The sequence below is a fragment of the Excalfactoria chinensis genome, chromosome 3 (assembly GCF_039878825.1).
Source record: "Excalfactoria chinensis isolate bCotChi1 chromosome 3, bCotChi1.hap2, whole genome shotgun sequence".
Classification (NCBI taxonomy): Eukaryota; Metazoa; Chordata; class Aves; order Galliformes; family Phasianidae; genus Excalfactoria; species Excalfactoria chinensis.
In genome coordinates, this window is record NC_092827.1 from 91,805,758 (window position 1) to 91,824,163 (window position 18,406).

At 39.6% G+C, this 18,406-nt stretch overlaps 1 protein-coding gene across 3 annotated transcripts in view; it reads left to right on the forward strand.

The window, feature by feature from the left end:
• Positions 1 to 18,406, forward strand: part of PLCB1 (phospholipase C beta 1) — a 359,203-nt gene that overhangs the window by 197,947 nt on the left and 142,850 nt on the right. For all 3 annotated transcript variants that reach the window (XM_072331035.1, XM_072331034.1, XM_072331036.1), the window contains 2 exons: positions 6,927 to 7,067; positions 13,486 to 13,565. In XM_072331035.1, coding sequence (XP_072187136.1) covers positions 6,927 to 7,067; positions 13,486 to 13,565 — 221 coding nt within the window. The remainder of the gene's footprint in view (positions 1 to 6,926; positions 7,068 to 13,485; positions 13,566 to 18,406) is intronic.

Here is an 18,406-nt window from a genome sequence, read left to right on the forward strand (position 1 = left end):
GGCAAAACCAAAACTCTAAGAAAAAAAATGGACATTAGAAAGCAGAACCAAGCCCATCTGCTCCATTGGAGGAGCTGGGCAATACTCTAGAAATGCTCCATGTAATTAGATGGGCAGATGGTCAACTTGAGTCCAGTTAGATTTGCTTAGAGTCATCTTTTAAGAAACATCCTTTGGTTTTGTACACACTGAGATAATTTACACGGGAATTATAGTCCCAAATGAAGGATTCAATTTTAAACAAGACTTTGGCATTATTTCTGTGCATTTCTGGCTGTAGAGATACTGTGCCAAACTGGGACACATTTTTATCCCTAGAAATGAGAAGCAGTTTCAAAGAAGGTTTGCTGATATTTTGGTCATTTTCTGATCTGATACACGTTTGCAAGATGTGTGAAGACAGATTTGTGAACATAACACATGGCACGTTTTATTTTTACTGGACTAAACATTCCAGGATTAATGATTGTGAATTCGGTAGAAGTGAGTTGGTCACATAAATGGGTATATTTGCACATCAAACTTCCTGTGAATTCTGCATAATAGTACAGAAGACAGTTTGGAGAACACTGTTTTGAGTATCTTTGATGTACTAATTGGAGTATATTCATTTCACATGATTGTCATTAAGAAAGACAGACAGAATCCTTTCATCGAGTTCTGTAGGTGTGATTCCCATGTATGGACATTCTGTCTAGTCAATGAAAGGCATTGCTGAAAGATAAACTATTGATATGTTTTACTTTGATCTCAACAAAGGAAGGAGGGAGAAGAAATGTGTTACTTAGATAGTCGAGTCTGTCAATCCACTTGCTTGGAAGTTTTCAGGCCTGTAGTGTTGCTAAGGGATGTGTGACAGGAACAGCATCTGAACCAGCTCTGAGATCTGAATGGGTGTTGGTAGTGGTGAATTTAATTCAGTTAGCAAGAGTATTTTGTTTCTGAGGTTCACACCGCTGCAGCTCTCCACTTCCTAAGAGGCAGCACAGGGGTTTGGTCTCATTGCATGGACAGGGTTGGTGTGTGGGGCCCCAAACCTGTCTCCTGTAACCCACTCTCATCTGCATCTCATGTGCTCTGTAGGGAGAGAGGAGGCTGTCAGGTGGGTATTTTGTTCCTGGCTGGGGTAGCTGGAAAACTCCTGCCTGGAAAGGTGCTTTGTGGGCTAGCAAGTCAGTGCTTTGTGAATCTGCTAAGTCCTGAATTATCCATAGTCTGGTTTTATGAGTAGCTCAGTATTTCTAACTCTCTGTGCATCTGCTATAGCTACTTGTGCTTCAAGTGTTAAGATGTAGCATTTGGGAATCTGGGTCAAATATTCAAAATGTACAAGCTATATATATATATGTGTATATACAGTTTTGTTGATGAACACTCTCTGATAAGGCATTCTTGAAGATAAGATTTTGTTCTATTTCAGGAAAATCTGTGGGAGTTTTTTCTTGGCCAGAGTTACAATGTAAAGTCTTGTTTTAACAAGGTTCTTTGTTTAATTTAAGCATAATGATTGAGTGATTCATGGACATCTCTTTGCATATGAAGCTGTCAAATTAAGCTTCTGTTTTTTCTCCCCTCTCCCTCTTTCCTGGGATACCTAAAGCACTAGAAAAATTAAAAAACAACAAACAAAACAGCTATGAATTCTTGAAAATCTTCTTCCACACACTGGAACTGAAGTCTACTTTAAGTTTTGTTCCAATCTTTTCCAGTGTTGAGGTCATCAGGACACAAGTAAAACAGTATGGGATCGTTAAAAACTTTAGAGACTAAGGAATGTAGAAGTAAAAAACATGTAAAACCTTGAAAATGTACAACTAAACATGCAATTCTAGCTACTCCTGTGTAACTGAAATTTTTTCTTCATTAAATATAGTGTTTTGAACTAAGAATGTTCCCAGACTTGTAGTGCCAGAAATAGAGGATGTTTGGAAAGCACAAGTCAGATTGACAGGAATGATGGAAGCAGCTGATTTACACTGAGTTTGTACATAGGGTTTGGTGGGTGTGTTTTTGGTTTTTTTAAGCCATCTGGTTTTTGGAGGCTTTGGGATCCCTCATGTACCTGTTGCTTCAGTAGGACTTCTGTATTTAACTGACATCTGAAAGGTGATGTTTTACTGCATGAGATGGAGAAGAAAATTGTTTTGATTGGCAGGTGCTTGGGAGTTGGGAAGGTATGACATGTTATGTGCACTGGACTGTTGTACACAGGGCATGCTTGTGTAATTTCATCTACATGCAGTATAGACAAAGGAGTCCTGATCTATGCCTGACACACAAATTGTGGTATCAGGACAGCACATGTAAATGAGAAATAGGACAATATACACTACTGTTACTACTGTTCAACTCAGGCTGTGGTGTTTTCTATAATTACTCACGTAGATCATTTTTATTTTAAATCAGTGTCCTCAGACACCAAGAAAGATCATCTTGCAGCACTTGAGTTGCATCATTTTCAGGAACCTAAAAGTTCTGAGTCTTTTGGTACTCTTCCAGTTGGCCATTATGTCGTCCATAACTGTTAGGCCCTGAGGGAAGTCTTTAGAGTCTGACAGGCTCTGCTCATGCTTAACGTCCTCTTGAGGACAGGCAGCTGCTCCCAGGAACACTGCCATTGCTCAGTGAAGCATTAGGAACACGAGAGGTTGCACTGCATCCAAGGTGACACCTTGGATGTGTTCAAGTCAGTGCTTGAGAGCTGCACAAAGTAAATCCTAAATGCTTTTGGCTTGGAGAGGGTAAAGGGAAGTTGGATAGCAAATTGAGGTTGTTAGGAGGAAGGTAATAGGGAGAAGTGTTTGTGCCTCCTTATTTATCTGATATCCAAATACTTGATGCAGCATGAGGTGACCTGCAGCAGTAGAGCTCCCAGGCTGCTGCTTGTGTCGTGATTCCCTGCTTCAAATGAAATGCTGTGAAATGTGTCGCTAATTGGTTACGAGGGCTGATCTGTAAAATCTCACGTCAGTGTTTTGCGTATGGCAGCGTGCTTTAATAGAAGCAGCGCATCCTCTCAGGCAGATGGCGTGTAGCAAGTCTTTAGAAACAAGTCAAAAGAGACGGTGATCGTATTAAAAGTTGTGCAGCACTTGCTGTATGTGCAGAGGAGATCATGCAGGGATTGGAATTTCAGCACCGAGCTACGTCCTCATCACTGCAGCCACAGCTGAATGCAGTCTTTGCAGGGATTGCAATTAAAGTGTCATTGTCATTAAACACCTTAGGTTTACATTATTTTTATGGTTTCCAGTGGAAGAAGCTACAGCAGGAGAAAGTTTGGAAGCCTGATTGAAATCTGTTTTGATCTGTCTGTACACAGGATCCTGGTTTCTAACAAATCATCTTTATTCAGTGGTTGCTTGTGAATGTGGTAGAAATTCCATGGTCCCTTTTTTCTTGTTTCTGGCTGCTTTTTCATCTACTTTCTATTTTTTGTTTTGCATTGATTTACGGTATATTTTCCATGGATAGTTTTCTAAAAGGAAGATTGCAGAAACAAACAGGGAGGTTTTTGTTTTGTTTTATTTCCCAAAGGGGCTGAGTCTTCTGCCCACCTCTTGCCTCATTTTGAGGTAGGCCATCTGATCTGTAGTGGATTCTAATGCTGTTTGTGCCATTGTTGTTACCTCCTCTGTACTCTCCTGCTTACATTTCACATCTTCCCTTGGGAATCTGTCAGCCCTTTAGCTGCAGAAAGGTCCCAGCATAAACACTGGCTTTCCTGGCCTGGACTAAGAGCTGTTCTTCAGGCAGCTTTGCTCCTTGAGCTGCAGTTTCTGCTGGACCTCAGTGGGAGAGGAGATGCAAACTAACAGCCAAACCTTTTCAATAAGAGAGTTGTAAAGTTTTTCTTTGTCAGAAATCATCAAATCATTGTGTTGCAAAAGAAAGTGGTGTGACTTAAATGAGGTTCATCAATAGCCTGCTGCTTATTGAGCATCCCATGGATGTGTTCCCTAAAATGACTGAGCTTCGCTAACTTAGATGTTTAAAAAATGACTATGATCAGTATTTAATAGACATCACTCTTCTGAATGTCTCCCTAAGAGATTGATATGTTCATAATGAGGCCCCAGTCTTGCAAAGAGCTTACTCTCAAAGCCAGTCTGCCTGCTCATGAGCCAGTATATTAAATACAGCTGCAAACAGCATCAGACTTTCAGTCTCATTCCTTAAAATGGAATTATCAAAATAATCCAATTTACATAAAAGAAGCTGAATTTGGTCATACTGTCTGGGTGGTTGGTTTGTTTTTTTGTTTTTTTTCTTTTGTGTGTGTGTTTTTTTTTCCCCCATATGCTTTCCTATCAGCAGAGGATCTTCATCTCCATGGGAAAACCTGCTGACATTTTAAACAAGCTTTGGTTTGTAGAACTTTGGTAGTCTTCAAGATATTGGTAAAGAATATTTTGCTGATCTGCTCAGCAGCATTTGCAGCTATGTGTGGTAATAAAGGAGCAGAGCTCTTTGGCCATGGCAAATACACCCATGGCAGTGGTGAGTGAGGCCCTGAATTCTGTTAGTATCAAGATTGCTTCCTTTCACTGAATCCATAGCTATAGGTAGGTAATAATCTATTTTAAGTCTGTGCAATGGAGCACGTGGAAGATTGTATTAAGTGCCTCAGGATACACAGTGGATGCCCTTTATTAATAGGTGCTACATTGCAGTCAGATAATATGTTGCTAGAAGGAATTGTGTGTTTCAGATTTTGTTGAGAAGTCACAAAGAGAATAGAAAAATACCCATCCTAACAAGCCAACCCAAAGAGAATCATTTGTCTTATTTCTTGCCTTTAAAACCTGGAGAACAGTTTTGTGATTTGGAAGACCATATCATGCTGATACTGCCTGGTTGGCCACTTACTGTGCATTTCTAAAGCCAGCTCCAAATTATCTCTTATTTTCTGGGGGGAGGAGAGGGGATGACTTTGCTTTGAAAAATAAATCATCCCATTTCAAATATGGTTTCAGTTTGTTCTGTGATGCATGACAAATGTGTGTTTTAGACAAATTAGAGGGTGATCCATCAGAGATGTGGCTTATACTTGACCATAAATATGAGGGGAAAAGGTTAGCCTCTTCTTTTGTTGATGTGATTGCAGTTCATCACCAGCAGTGATACTGTGAGCAACAGCTTCAGCCAGGGAAAGGAAGAAAGGAATGACAAGTATGTGAAAGAGAATAAAAACAGACAGGCAGTCCTATCTGAGATCATAAAGAATGATGTTCTTCCCAGCCAACCAATTTAGTAGAAGCATATATCACTTTGATTTTGGGTTAGAAAAATAGGAATTAAAACGATCTCTCATCTCCCAAAGAGATTAAACAGTGCTTTATAGCATCCAGCCTGTAAATAAAATAAGAAGTAACCCATCTAATTGTACTCCACCACTAACTTAGTATCTTCAGGGCATTTCTCTGGCTTTTTCTCCTAGATCCTAATTAACACAATTTCTTTGTCTTCCTTCAAATCCATATTGCTGGAACACAACTACTACTTTTATATCCCTCTTCTCATCATTAATTTGTTTATTCATGAAATCTTCTTTGTCTCAGAGCACAAACATATTCCTCCTTTAAATTCTCAGATAGGATCATTCTGTTTTCCTGCAACACTTGCCATTGCACCTAGTATTTAATGAGGCTCAGAGTTCTATGATAGCCTTGTAACTTCTTTCCTATTAAAGTATACAGTACTTCAAAATGTTCTTCTAAACCTTGGGAAATACTTAGTGAGTATATGCATAACTCTGTCTTTTCAGCTGAGGTCGTGTGGATGTACAGTTTCATCCATGAGAAATGGCCCTTCATATTATTTTTTAAGTATAAAATGTTATTAGTTGAAATTGTGATCGTTTTTCAGAAGTTATTGAGTATTAAGAAGCACTGTAAATAACAGGTGTGTCTGCAGACAGCGGTGGGAAAAGGTTCACTAAAGAATGAAGTGCAGCCTGCATCATGGTTTTGTGAAGTTTTGAAATCTCTACACAGAGTCTGTTTCTGGATTAGTGAAGAAACTGAGTGTAATTCTGTGATCTACTTTGCTGTTCATTTTAAATATTTATACCAGACTGAAAAACCTTGCTTGAGAGGAATCCTGAACTTTCAAATTATACTGACCCTATTAAAGGGTTGAATTCAGTCATGCAAGGCTGCTTTTCATCTACCTTTGCCTTTGTAAACTTCATCCTGAGGTTGTTGAGCATCAGGCAGTTTTTACGCTTTGTGAGTGCATTTCTTGGAAGTGCTACAGTTGGATCTGATAGAAACTTGTAAACTAAAAAATAACCTGAAGTTGTTTCTCACGTGCTTAAGCTACTAATGTAGTTGAAGTTTAGACTATTCTTAGGTAGTAAAACAGTGCATCTATATGTTTCCTTCATGTAGATGTTATGTAGTGAGATAGATGTCATAATATAAATAATGTATAGCCTTTTGGACTTAAAGAGCATCACCAAGCTTACATTATTCATTTTTTATAGTTAGGGCAGTCAATACTAGACAGTCTTTTTCATTTGCTATGAAAAGCTAAGCTCTCTTTTCTTGAGCTTTGTCTATAATCTAGTAAAATGAGAGTGAATCCGTCTGCTGAGGCCAGTACCCTTTGAACAGATGGTGTAAATTCAGCAAGCAAAGTAGTTTGTATCTGCTAAACAGCCAAAATAGCTCATAATAGGAGGTTGCAGCCATTAACTGGACAGTTTGTCATCTGTACTGTGCTAATATGGACCTCAGAGGCTTTTAAAGGTTTACTGTAGAGATTTTTTAGTATTATCTGTTAATAACATTACAGTTTTTAATGAAGAATTAATAGACCATGATCTAGTACGAACTCATTTAAAATGCTTGAAATAAGACAAATTTTCAAAACTGAAGTATTTGCAGAAGAACTGAAGTATGTTGTGATATGGTTACTTGCAGGATCCAAAGCTGCGTGAGCTGTTGGATGCTGGGAACACTGGAAGTCGACTGGAAAATCGAATGATAACTGTTGTCTATGGACCAGACCTGGTCAATATATCATACTTGAACTTGGTGGCATTTCAAGAGGATATAGCGAAGGTAATGTGCTTTTATCTGTGACATATGAAATTAATTTTAAAGTATTGCTTTCAGATATGGATAAATGAGATAAAAGTGGAGATTGCTATGAAATGAGTCTCAATTCTGCTATAGAACTATGCTGTTCCATATGAAAGAAGAAATGTGCAATCATAATTTTCTGGGAATACATTCAGCAAATTTGATGTCACAGATGTATGTGCTCATCTTTAGAGCATCGCTTGTTACTCTATCTAAAGCACAAGTAAGAACTGTGAAAATAATCATATATGCAAATTATTACTCTGCTATAACAAGTATAGGACACATTGATGCATTTCAGTAGTTATCACTCTTTTATGCTAGTTCTATGTGAGAAAATTAGGGACAATCTGTCAGCTTTTTATGGTTGACCTGTGTCAGAGCAGTGTGAGTCTACAGGTCTGCCTTGCATCCTCCAGTATGTCAGCAAGCAGACACTTAATATAACTTGCTCTCATGACATTTTCTGTGGGTGCTCAAAATTCAGCTTTACTCAAGTGTTTTGCCTGCCAATATCTCTTGAAAAGGGTTGTACCTCAGCAAAGTAATTTTTCCATGCAGGTAGGCAATACTTTCATTTCTGTTCAACAAGCCACAGCAAACACAGTTGTGTTTGACAAACAAGTTACAGTTGTTACTTGTACATGTTTACTTTCTTCCTTCCTTCCCCTTTTGTGTGACTTAGAATGACTTAATGAAGTTGAAGTTCTTGGATTTATCTATCCCAAAATGGCATCCAAAAGTAGCTTTTCTTTCCACTTCTGTTCATGTAGATAAACTCAAATGATAACCTCCAGATAACCATGCACTGAACATGCTTTCATACAGTTTTCATCCTTGAGTCCATTAGATTGCTCTGAATAGATTTCTGTATAACCAGCTGCTATTTAACAACAGTGAGGTGTTACTGTTACACAGGTGCCAGAAGATGTCAGACCAGTTGAAAAATGATCAGGATGAAATTTATAAACCTAAATGGATTAATTTTTGCTTGCCAACTTTGTTTCTGCTTTCTTCATTAGCCAACTGGTAAATCTGGTGGGAACACAGTTCCCTCTGTTTCTTTTATATGAAAGCATAGAAGCAAAGTTCATGGTGATCCCAGTGACTGCTGTGTGGGAAGTGGTGTTCTCAGACTTGAGAACATGTAGCTATAATCTACAGGCATGGTTAAGAAAGTCAGCACTGCAAAAGTAAAGGCAATTGATACAACTCGGGGGGAAAACTAAGCATATGACAGAAAATGAAAAGGTATGTTAAAGCTTTAATAGCAAAGATTGTTAGCTCTTACCAAGGGAGAGGGAAAATCACCTAAATCAGAAGCATGTGTCCTTTCTTGCTTTCTTGTCTAGCCAGCAATCACTGATCCATAACCTGTTTGCTCAGGCAGTTCAGAAATTGGTATTTTAGACCTTTTGTTGCTTAATGGAACCTTGAAAAGCTGTTGACAAAGCCATGTTTTGGAGAAGCTTTGCTGTTCTAAATCCCGACTACCTTCTGTGATCTGAGTAAGAAAGAATGAGTTTTTCTTGTTATTAGTACGTTAGGCCAAATAAATGCATGCTGTATCAGTCAGGCATTGTTGCCTGAAGGTACATTCCTCAAAGCACTGCAGACTAGCTTCACTTACTTTGAAATCTCACTAAATATCCTGATGGTTTCAATTAAAACAGATTGCTATTGAAGAAATCTAAGAATTCTTGCTTGTTTAACATGTTTTCTTACTTTATGTGAACTAGACCACAGAATTTGGTCTTTAGCCATTCCAGGACCCATGGAGTGACTCATATGTCTTTAAGTAAATACATTAAGCAGAATCTCTTTGGGGAGCTCAGAAGAAGGTTTTTAAATGCAAGAAGTTTTCAATGTCACACACGCAGATTTTGACCCTACCTCTTGCTGACATTCGGGGAAAGGAAGTGCCAGTGAATAACTCCCCCACCTTTCCCTTTTCAGTACATGAATACTTTTCTTTTTAATCCTGTATTTGTGATACCCAACTTTTCAATCAGCCATCCCTTATAGGAGAGAGGCAAAGTAAACTGTACAGTTCTTAACAAGGAAGTTAAAATAATTCAGCTATGAGATTTCCTTTGCAGAAAGCATACTGTCCATCACCTCTGCTGTTTAAGTTATGAGAAAATTATGAAGACCTGAGCTGTGGCCTTTTGAAGTTGCTTTCAGTGAGCTAAATCAAGAGCTAAAAATTACAATGTTTTTTGTTTCATTTGCGTTCCTCCAGGAGAAGGCAACTAATATTTAAAGTGTGATGAGCTGAAGGGTGCTGACCAGCTGGTTTGCTCAGAGAAAGCAGCTTGAAATCCTTTAGGTAATGTTCTGAAAAGCACACTGCTGGACACATCTGGATGATGAACAGAAGTAGCTCAGCTGCAACTCTTGCTTATTTTCAGCATGATATGACAATGCTTGTCTTAGGACAGGCTTTGTGAGCATGTATAAGCATGTAGTACTACAGAAGCCAGGCAAAGAAATAATTTTACTCTTGGACTTTTTCTGAGCAGATGCTCTTTTTCCATGTTTCTGTTCCAACATGAAGTCCAACCTGTGAACCTCTGCATCTCCTTTATGATATTTCATTCTCCTGCCAAATTCTGTAACTTCCAATCTGAACTTTCCATCTTTCCTGTCTCCTTCCTGTTGCTCTCTTTTCTGACTCTCACATCAACTCAAGCACATCCTGGCCATAGAGATCCCTACTCAGAACCTAAGAATTTTATTTCTCTTCAATTTGATGAGCATTGGATCAGTTCCATTGATAAGTGAATTCCTCTGTAAGTAATATGATATCATCCAAGATGGTTCACAGGTTGTTTGTTAACATGCTTCTGAACATATACATCTTTTGTTTTTTCATATCTAAGAGTTTTCAGTGCAGTAAAATGTTAAGATAAATACATATATATTTTTTATTTTTAAGATAAGATTTGTAATGATATTGGATGTGTAGGATTTAAGTAACTTTCTTGGTTAACTTTCCACCAAAAACAACCATGCAAGGACATTGTCTCTCACGTAGTCAGTTCTGATTTGAAGGAAATATTCTGAAGAATCTGTTGTCATTTCTTATGACAAAAATCTCAACTCTCCCATTGAGATAAATGTCATGGGGTATGTATCATGATGCATGTAATGGATGAGAGAAATGAGTTCATTGAGCAACAGATCTCAAAATGAGCTGCTGCTCTCATGCTACCTACTGAAGCACAGAGCAGTTACATGATTTGTTAGTTAAGTTTGCAGGAACTGTATAAATATGAATTAGTGTAACAGAATGTAGCCAAAAGGAGAGCAGGTTCATGAAGCTCTTACTGTGACGGATGTGACTCGCTCGGAATTGAATGCGTTGGAAGGCAAGCTTCTTCCCGTACCAAAAGGGATCAGTCTGCAAACAGTTTGTTGGCACTGCTGCAGCCCTATTTCAAAATACCCAGATTTATATTTTCCTTTTGTGTTGCAACTGTACAGGAGTCTGCTGCTACTGCGGTGATTCAGAGCTGTTATAACCTTTCAGCAGTAGGCTGTTTTCTTTCTACACATAACAGCCTTCTACCCTGCCGAGCACTCTCACCAAGCACTGCCTTCTGGAATTGCTGCTGCTGGTAAAGGAAGCTGCCCAGAGCACTGTGCATGAATTTGGGGAGCAGGCTTTACTCCACACAGTGTAGCAAAACCAAGGAAACGGAACCATTTGGTGGTGAAAGCAGTGAGACGCATCTTGGCTCTCAGCTTGGTGCAGCCCATCAAAGTCAGTCAAAAGCATCTCCTTTATTTCTTCGGGTCTTTGCTCAGGGCTGTTGTTTCCCCTCCTGCTGAGGGTTCAGACCAATGCCTGGGAAGATGACGTGATCCTTGGCATGTTTTCTGATCTTGGTTTTTCAGTTGCAGCTTTTTGGTGCCTGGAATGAACACTGAAAATATGAGAAGCAATTAGCAAGTATTACTTGTGATGCGGTACCTGTGTCATTAGAAATGGCTCAGCCTGCAGGTAGCCCTTAGAATGCTTTGCAAGAGCGATACAATCACTGGAAGAGTCAGGAAAAGCAAGCAAAGGAACATGGCAAGGCTGTGTTTGTAAATAACATTTCTGACCGGCATGTAATAACTGAGTTCTCCTTAAATTCCTGTGAACAAGCTGTTGGCCAAAGAGAAGGAAGAGCTGGGGTGTGGGTTACTCCTGAAAAGCCATCAATCTATTTTTTTAGCAATTAGTTTTAAGCCCAGCAGAGCCAGTGAGATCAAAACAAAGCCAATCACGATCTACTAAAAGATCTGTTCTTGATTTCTCAGCAATGTTTTGTGTTGCCGTTAATCTTTGTAACTGTTAGTGTCACAAGGAGTAGTTCTAACTGCTATTATTAGTGCCCAAACAAAGCAGTGTTTACAAGATGAGCCTATTTTGAGCCTGGAAAAATGAGTTGCCAAGAAGAAAAAAGGATTTTGCACTTAATACATGTTCTATTCCAGGACTCACAGAAGAGCAGTTGTGCTTCTTAAGCTGACTTTTTCTCTTATTATTTCTCACACCCCTGTGTTGTTTTTTAAATTAGACCTAAGAAGGAAAAACAAGTGAAATAAAAATGGAAGTAGACGTGAGAGGTGGAGGGGAAGGATATCTCAGCAGCAATTGTTTAACTCCTGAACAATGTGGCTGTTTGGAAGGGAGGCAGGAATATCCGTATTTCTCTGCCAGGAATATCCCTCCTTAGAAGAGGCTTAGGTGTGAATTTGTAAACCGCAGATTTATGGCTCTGGTAGTTTAAGGATATTAAAAGCCTATACGAGGTATGATTATGGGTATAAGTGGGACTGTCTACAGACATCAGATCTGGTAACTTCAGAGAATAGACACCTTAAAAATGTGTGTATATAAAATATTGATGTCATAAACTCTCTGGAATTGATCACCTCATCAAGTGAGGCCTTTTAGGTAAAACAAGCTGGTAAGCTCCAAAGTAACACAGCAACATTTGTTTCGTTGTAAGCCAGTTTTACTCTTCATCATCAGTAATTTCTGTCAGGATGAAGTTCCCCTCTTGCTTACTTTTCCTCAAAAACAAACAAACAACAACAAAAGAGGAAGTTGAAAACTCCTGAAGAGTGGACATCTGGGAGGGTGTGTGGTCAAAGGAGTTTTGCATCTGCACTGATGTGAAAGAAAACACAATTTTAGTTTCAAAGTAAACTCAGAAAATTTCAAGTTGGGGGGAAAAAAGTCCTATTGTTTGCAAGGATGTTGTGTATTTTTTTCCTTTCTTTAAAGGAGTGAAACAGATGATCCAAAACTGCATTTGTGATTAAAAAGAACTGCTATTAACATTTGAAAATAAGTACTAAGCCAGGGGAAAAAATGTGCTGCCATTGTTAAGGAAAAGCTGTAAGGGAAATGAGCAACAGGACAAGCTGAGAGAGTCCTAAATTAAGGTTATATGCATGGATCAGTCTTGCTGGAAGCCCAGGAAGGAACTGGGGAAGGACTTCAGAAATACACTTAGGAATGAAGCAAAAAATGAAAGGAAAAGTGAGGGAAATCTGGAGGAAGTTCTGTGCTTGCAGGCAAAGGGTAACTTCCCATGAGCACGGGGCACAATTGTTTCCTATGGCAGTAGCCAGAGACAAAATCCTCTTAGTGAGGAACAAGATCTCAGTATGAGGGGAAGGTGGAATTTTTCTAATTGGAGTTGCGCCCTTCTCCTGTTACATCAGAACTGATTTTGTTTCCTATAGGCATCTTCTGGTTTGTTTTTAAGTGTTTTTGTAGTGTTGGGTGATCAGATCTCGGAGTCTGTAATTACAGTTCTTAATCCAGTATCTGCCATAAGAGATGAGGTGTGATATTTGTTGTCTGAATTGTTTCAAGTCTGGGGATTGTTTCGTGAGGGATGCAGAGGCCCTTATAACAAATTTACAAGGAGAGGCATTGCAGCAAGAGATGTTATGGTATGGTCTGTACTCTGCACTGTCAGATTTGCCTAGTTTCAGGGAGGTACAAACCCTTTCAGCCTCACTTTAAAGGATGGTTGTATAGAGTTTCTTTTTAATCCTCAGCATGTCAACTGGAGTAGCGCCAAACACACAAGAAAATGTATTTTTCTGGGGTGTGTTACATCTCCCAGGATCTTAAACATGTAGGACATTTGTCCATATGACTTTTTCCTGATACTTTGGAATGAGATACCTTTAAATATATATCTATTTGTAATAGTCTTCGTTGTTTGCAGGATGAGAAATTCTAATTCCACAGACAAGGAGGGAAACCGTGGCTGGAAAAATCAAGTTCAGACTTAGGCAGTTCTCGCTAACTATCACTTTTAAAAACATGCAAAAGCAAAGTGAACATCTAAACTAAGCCTCATTTAATCAACTTTTATTTCTGTAGGAATGGTCAGATGAAGTGTTCAGTTTGGCAACAAATTTGTTGGCACAGAACATGTCAAGGGACGCATTTCTGGAAAAAGCGTAAGTGGCCATAGTATGTAATGCTGTGGGTGTTGCTCTTTTATCTGCGTCATTTTCCTTTTCTCTTGTTAGTCACATTGTCATCTATTGTTTCTGCTTTGATGAGTTGTCAGTTTTGTAAACATAGGCTGTCCGTTCTCATTGTTTTTAAAAGCCCTTTATCTGAACGTCATTTAAAGAAAGTCTTGGTATGGTTCTTCTCACCGAGTCATAGCAAAAAAGAAGTAGTAAATACCATCTTCCTGTTGTATGTAAAAGTAGCAACTTTAGCTGTAGTCTGAGGATCTCCACTTAATATTGAATAATATTCTGCTTCTGGGTTATCTATCTTTCTAATCTCTCTGATTTTAGCATGCTTCGGAAAGAAGCTGTATATCTGCTCATTTAGGTTTGTTGGCACAGTGCACAGATTCAGACTTGTTTTCAACAAAGTACAAAAGCACATTTGGGGTGTAAAAACACATCTCAGAAAGGAAAGAAAACTAAATCTGAGGGTAGCAAGACTCAAATGGGTGATAAATGCACATGCTGAGATGACTTTGCATAAGTCATAGCATTGAGAGCAGCATGAAACAGCCTACCAGATAATGATGACAATTAACTCGGATATTTGCTGGCCTTTTTTGTTGTTCTTAAAGAACTGCAAGTTGACTGGTTAAATGCAGCTGATTGTTTTCCAGTTCTTGCTCATAGACAGAACCTCATTCCAGCAAAACAACAAGTAGAGATTTAGTTTACTAAGTCTTGTCTCTGTCCAAGAAGTAAGTTAACCCACCTGTTTTGTGGACCACATAACATTGCACATACCTAGTTCTACTACGTGCACCGTTTTTAGTCAGAAGGTTCCTGACTGCTTAACTTTAGTTCTGGGAACATACTTCAAAGTTACTGTTTTGTGAGGAGTATGTTTCCTTCTCACGGTTTGGGTGGTGCAGATGGAAGTCAGCAATAGTTCTCGAAGAAACACACTTTGAAAGTTGGATGCTAAAGGAATTCTAGTTTTGTATCTGATATTGCTCTGTTAGGACAGCAATGAAATACTAGGCAGACCAAATCCCAAATGAAAGGAAACATTTAACATTTCCTGATTGGCACACTGGCATAGTGTGCTAACCTATGTAGATTGAGGTATCTTCTGGAAGTCTTCTAAGTTAAGTTCCTTTATGGATCAGTGGAGAAATGAATTTGTCTAGAGTAGGGAAAATGTTTTTGTTTTGTTTTTTTTTTTCCCTTCAGGTCATTTTGGATGTCCACAGGCCTTGGAGGGGCTGGGCCCCTCTTCCCCTCTCTCCATCAGGACAGTGCATACTAACAGTCAGCATCACAGGGCTTGTACGGGACTCATATATTTGTTCCTAAGCTGCTTAGGCTAAATTAGATTTTGCTTTATCAATGTAGCTCTGTGTGAGAGAAAGAACAAAGATTGCTTCCTTCAGCTCCCTGGATTGTAGATGACTTACAGGGCTGATTTGATATTAGATTTGTGTCCATATCATTCATAGGCCCAGATGGCCAACAGACTTGGCTGACAGGCATGTGATGGGGAGGACTGGGGCTGTACTTAGTGTGTGCTTCCCTGTGACATTCAAAAGGAGTATGTTGTCACACAGTACAGTAGAGCCAGTCTTATTTGGAGCCATTTTTCTATGATTATTCAGGCAATATTAATTAAAGATAAAGTCACTGAACACATTTTTGTCAATTCAATAGCAAGCAAACATGTTATTCCTGTGTCTTTTTTTCCACTAATTAATAAATCACTTGGGAACTGTTGGGTTTCCTGGGTTCTTTGCACAATTGCCAAATCAGAGTCAGTTAAAGAATCTTTGACTTTGAAGATTAAAACTATTTTCCCATTCTAATTACTGTTTTGAGCAAAGGATTGGTTGCAGTCCTGTCAGTACCCGTTTGATGAAATAGAAAAGCAATTTGCATTAGAGCAGAATTAGAAAGGAATGTTTTCTTTGTAGCATTCAGTCCTTTTTAGTGTTTGCAGTGCGTTACTAAACAGATTGAGCAGCCTCCCTGCTTCGGTCAGATGAGAAAAACAGGGTTAATCTGGGAGGATATAGCTAATAAAGCACAACATTATGGTTATAAAGTACACATTCCTGTCTCGTAATGCTTGTGTTGGAATACAAAGATTAGCATTTCAGTACGCTAGTACTGAAGTACTGCCCGGTGCTGTAGTAAGCATCAGATGGCTTTGTTGGGGAAACTTTGGGTCAGTGTTGTGCCCAAAGTTTGTCTCTCTTGGAGTCACAGTAGCTGTGATGTTAATGTGTTCAGAGGTTTCAAACAATAGAAGACAACAAAACTTTAAGGAACCACTATGACTCTTAAAAATGTAGCTCAGTGCTGGGAGGCTGGGATGGGTAGTGTTGTTCTTTGGTGACACGGTAGCACAGGGTATTTTAGTTTTCAGGAGATGCACAGGAGGACATAAGGCTTTGTGAAAATGTTCCTACGTTATTTGGGGATATTAGCACGTATTGTGTCTTTGAAGTGGTTATTAATGGCATTTTCAGTTGGGAAGGACAAGAAAAAAGTTATTAGAACCATGCAGTTTCTTTTTCTTCTGGTAGGCCAGTGGGTAAAGTTAAAAACATACTTAAGGAAAAAAAGAAAAAAATAAGTGAAATACTTCAACATTGCCACATTTCTCAACAGATCATGTTACAGAGAAACTCATTTATAGTTTTAATTAAATTCAAATGGAAGAGATGAAGCACTCAAAAAAAATGTATGCTTTGCAGGCTGCTGGTGGTGAGCATTATGCTGGATGCCAGTGGTCCTTGCCTGCTAGGAGAAACATCAGATGATTGCTGTAGGCCCAACTGCTTCCCATTAGCTACTCACAGCTACTAGCTGACTACTGTTTCAATAGGCATTGTATCAGTTACTTAAAAGATGCAAAACAAAGGAAGATAACTCCTTATCCTGCTGCCTCAGTCAACATGTGAGAGAAATCACAGATCCTGTGATGCTTTTAAATACTCAATTCAAAAGCTGTATAATTGCCAGCCTGTAGATGGTTTCAGCATGTAATTTTTATATTGCTGCAGACTGGAAATATTACAGGCTTGTCCAGGACTGCTAAATATACACCGCATTCTTGCTGGTGCAGTCATTTCATTTACCAGCAATTTGGCTTCTTCCCAGCTGAGGAGTGGCAATGTTAAGGGTCAAAGAGAGAAACCTTCAGAGCTGTATAACAGGAGGGTTTAGGGAGGATGGCATTCTCATGTGCAACAACCAGGGGCAATTTCAGCCTCTGGAAGGGAAGTAGTACAGCCACCATTCCAGTCAAGTTTTGCAGCCTGCATGCCTTGCCAGAGGGATCATGGGACAGGCAGACAGGTGGATAGTCATTTACCTCTGTGCTTCAGCTCTATGTCCAGGTGGAAGCCACTGACAAGTGGTGTCCCCCAGGAGCTGGTCTTGGGACTGCTGCTTTTCAACATCTTGATCAATGAGATACACAGTGTGATTGAGTGTATCCTCAACAAGTTTGCTGATGACACCAGCCTGAGAGGTGCAGTCACTACAGTGGAAGGGATGCCATCCAGGGGGACCTGGACAAGCTTAAAAAATGGGCACGCTTGAACTGAATGAGATTCTACAAGGCCAAGTGCAGTGTGCTGCAACTTGTTTGGGGCAATTAAAATACACAAAATATGTGTACAGACTGGGAGAAGAAATCATTGAGGGCATCCCTTTGGAGAAGGACTTGGAGGGTTCTGATGGAGGAAAACCTGGACATGAACCAGCCGTGTGTACTTGTAGTCTAGAAAACCAACAGCATCCTATGCTGTATCAACAGAGGGGTGGCAGCTCTGCTCTTGTGAGGCCCCATCTGGAGCACTGTGTCTTGGCATGGGGTCCCATCACAAGAAAGATGCAGAACTGTTGGAGTGGGTCCAGAACAGACCAGGAAGATTCTCAGAGGGGTGGGGTACCTCTTATAAAGAAAAGCTGAGGGAGCTGGGCTTGATATGCCTAGAGAAGGGAAGGCTCCTGGGGGACCTCATTGTAGCCTTCCATTACTTAAAAGGAGCTTATAATCAGGAGAGGGACTCACTTTTTGTATGATCTGATAGTGAATAGGACAAGGTTTCATAATAAAGGGGTGGAGATTTAGATTAGAAGCAAGGGGGAGATTTTTTTACTCAGAGACTGCTGAGGCACTGGAACAGGTTGCCCAGAGAGGCTGTAGATGCCCCATCCCTGGAGGCATTCAAGACCAGTTTAGATGGGGCTCTGGGCAGCCTGATCTGATTGCTGACAACTCTGCCCTTGGTAGGGGAGTTGGAGCTTGGTGGTCTGCAACGGCCCTTCTGAGCCATGTCATTCTATGATATTAGTGAGCTAAAGGGAGATAGTGTGCCCTTGATATGTGCTTATGCATTACTTCAAACTGAGCATCTTCATATGGTTTACCTGGTGCATACTGCATGCGTATATTCGGCCACCAGGGAAGAATGTTTTTATTGAAGATAATCAAAGCTAGAATTAGTATTTCAAAACAGTAGCAAGACAAAATGCAAAATTGAAATTGCCATTCAGCCCTGTGAGAATTTCTTAGTAGTGTAATCTGTCAGGTTGTGGATTTGAAGATGCTGAAGCTGAAACAGTATTTATGCCTGCACTGGGCATAGCTGAAAGGAAGAAGCCTTCTTCAACAAAAGGATAGTGAGTGACTGGCAGCTTTGGTGAGAAGGAGTTTGAGGGGATGATAACTATGTGCATTAATGGTATTTCTGATGCCCTCTTGCAAGCCTGACATTACTTGGCACTATAGGTGCATTATCGTTCATGGAAAAGGTATTCACTTATCATCA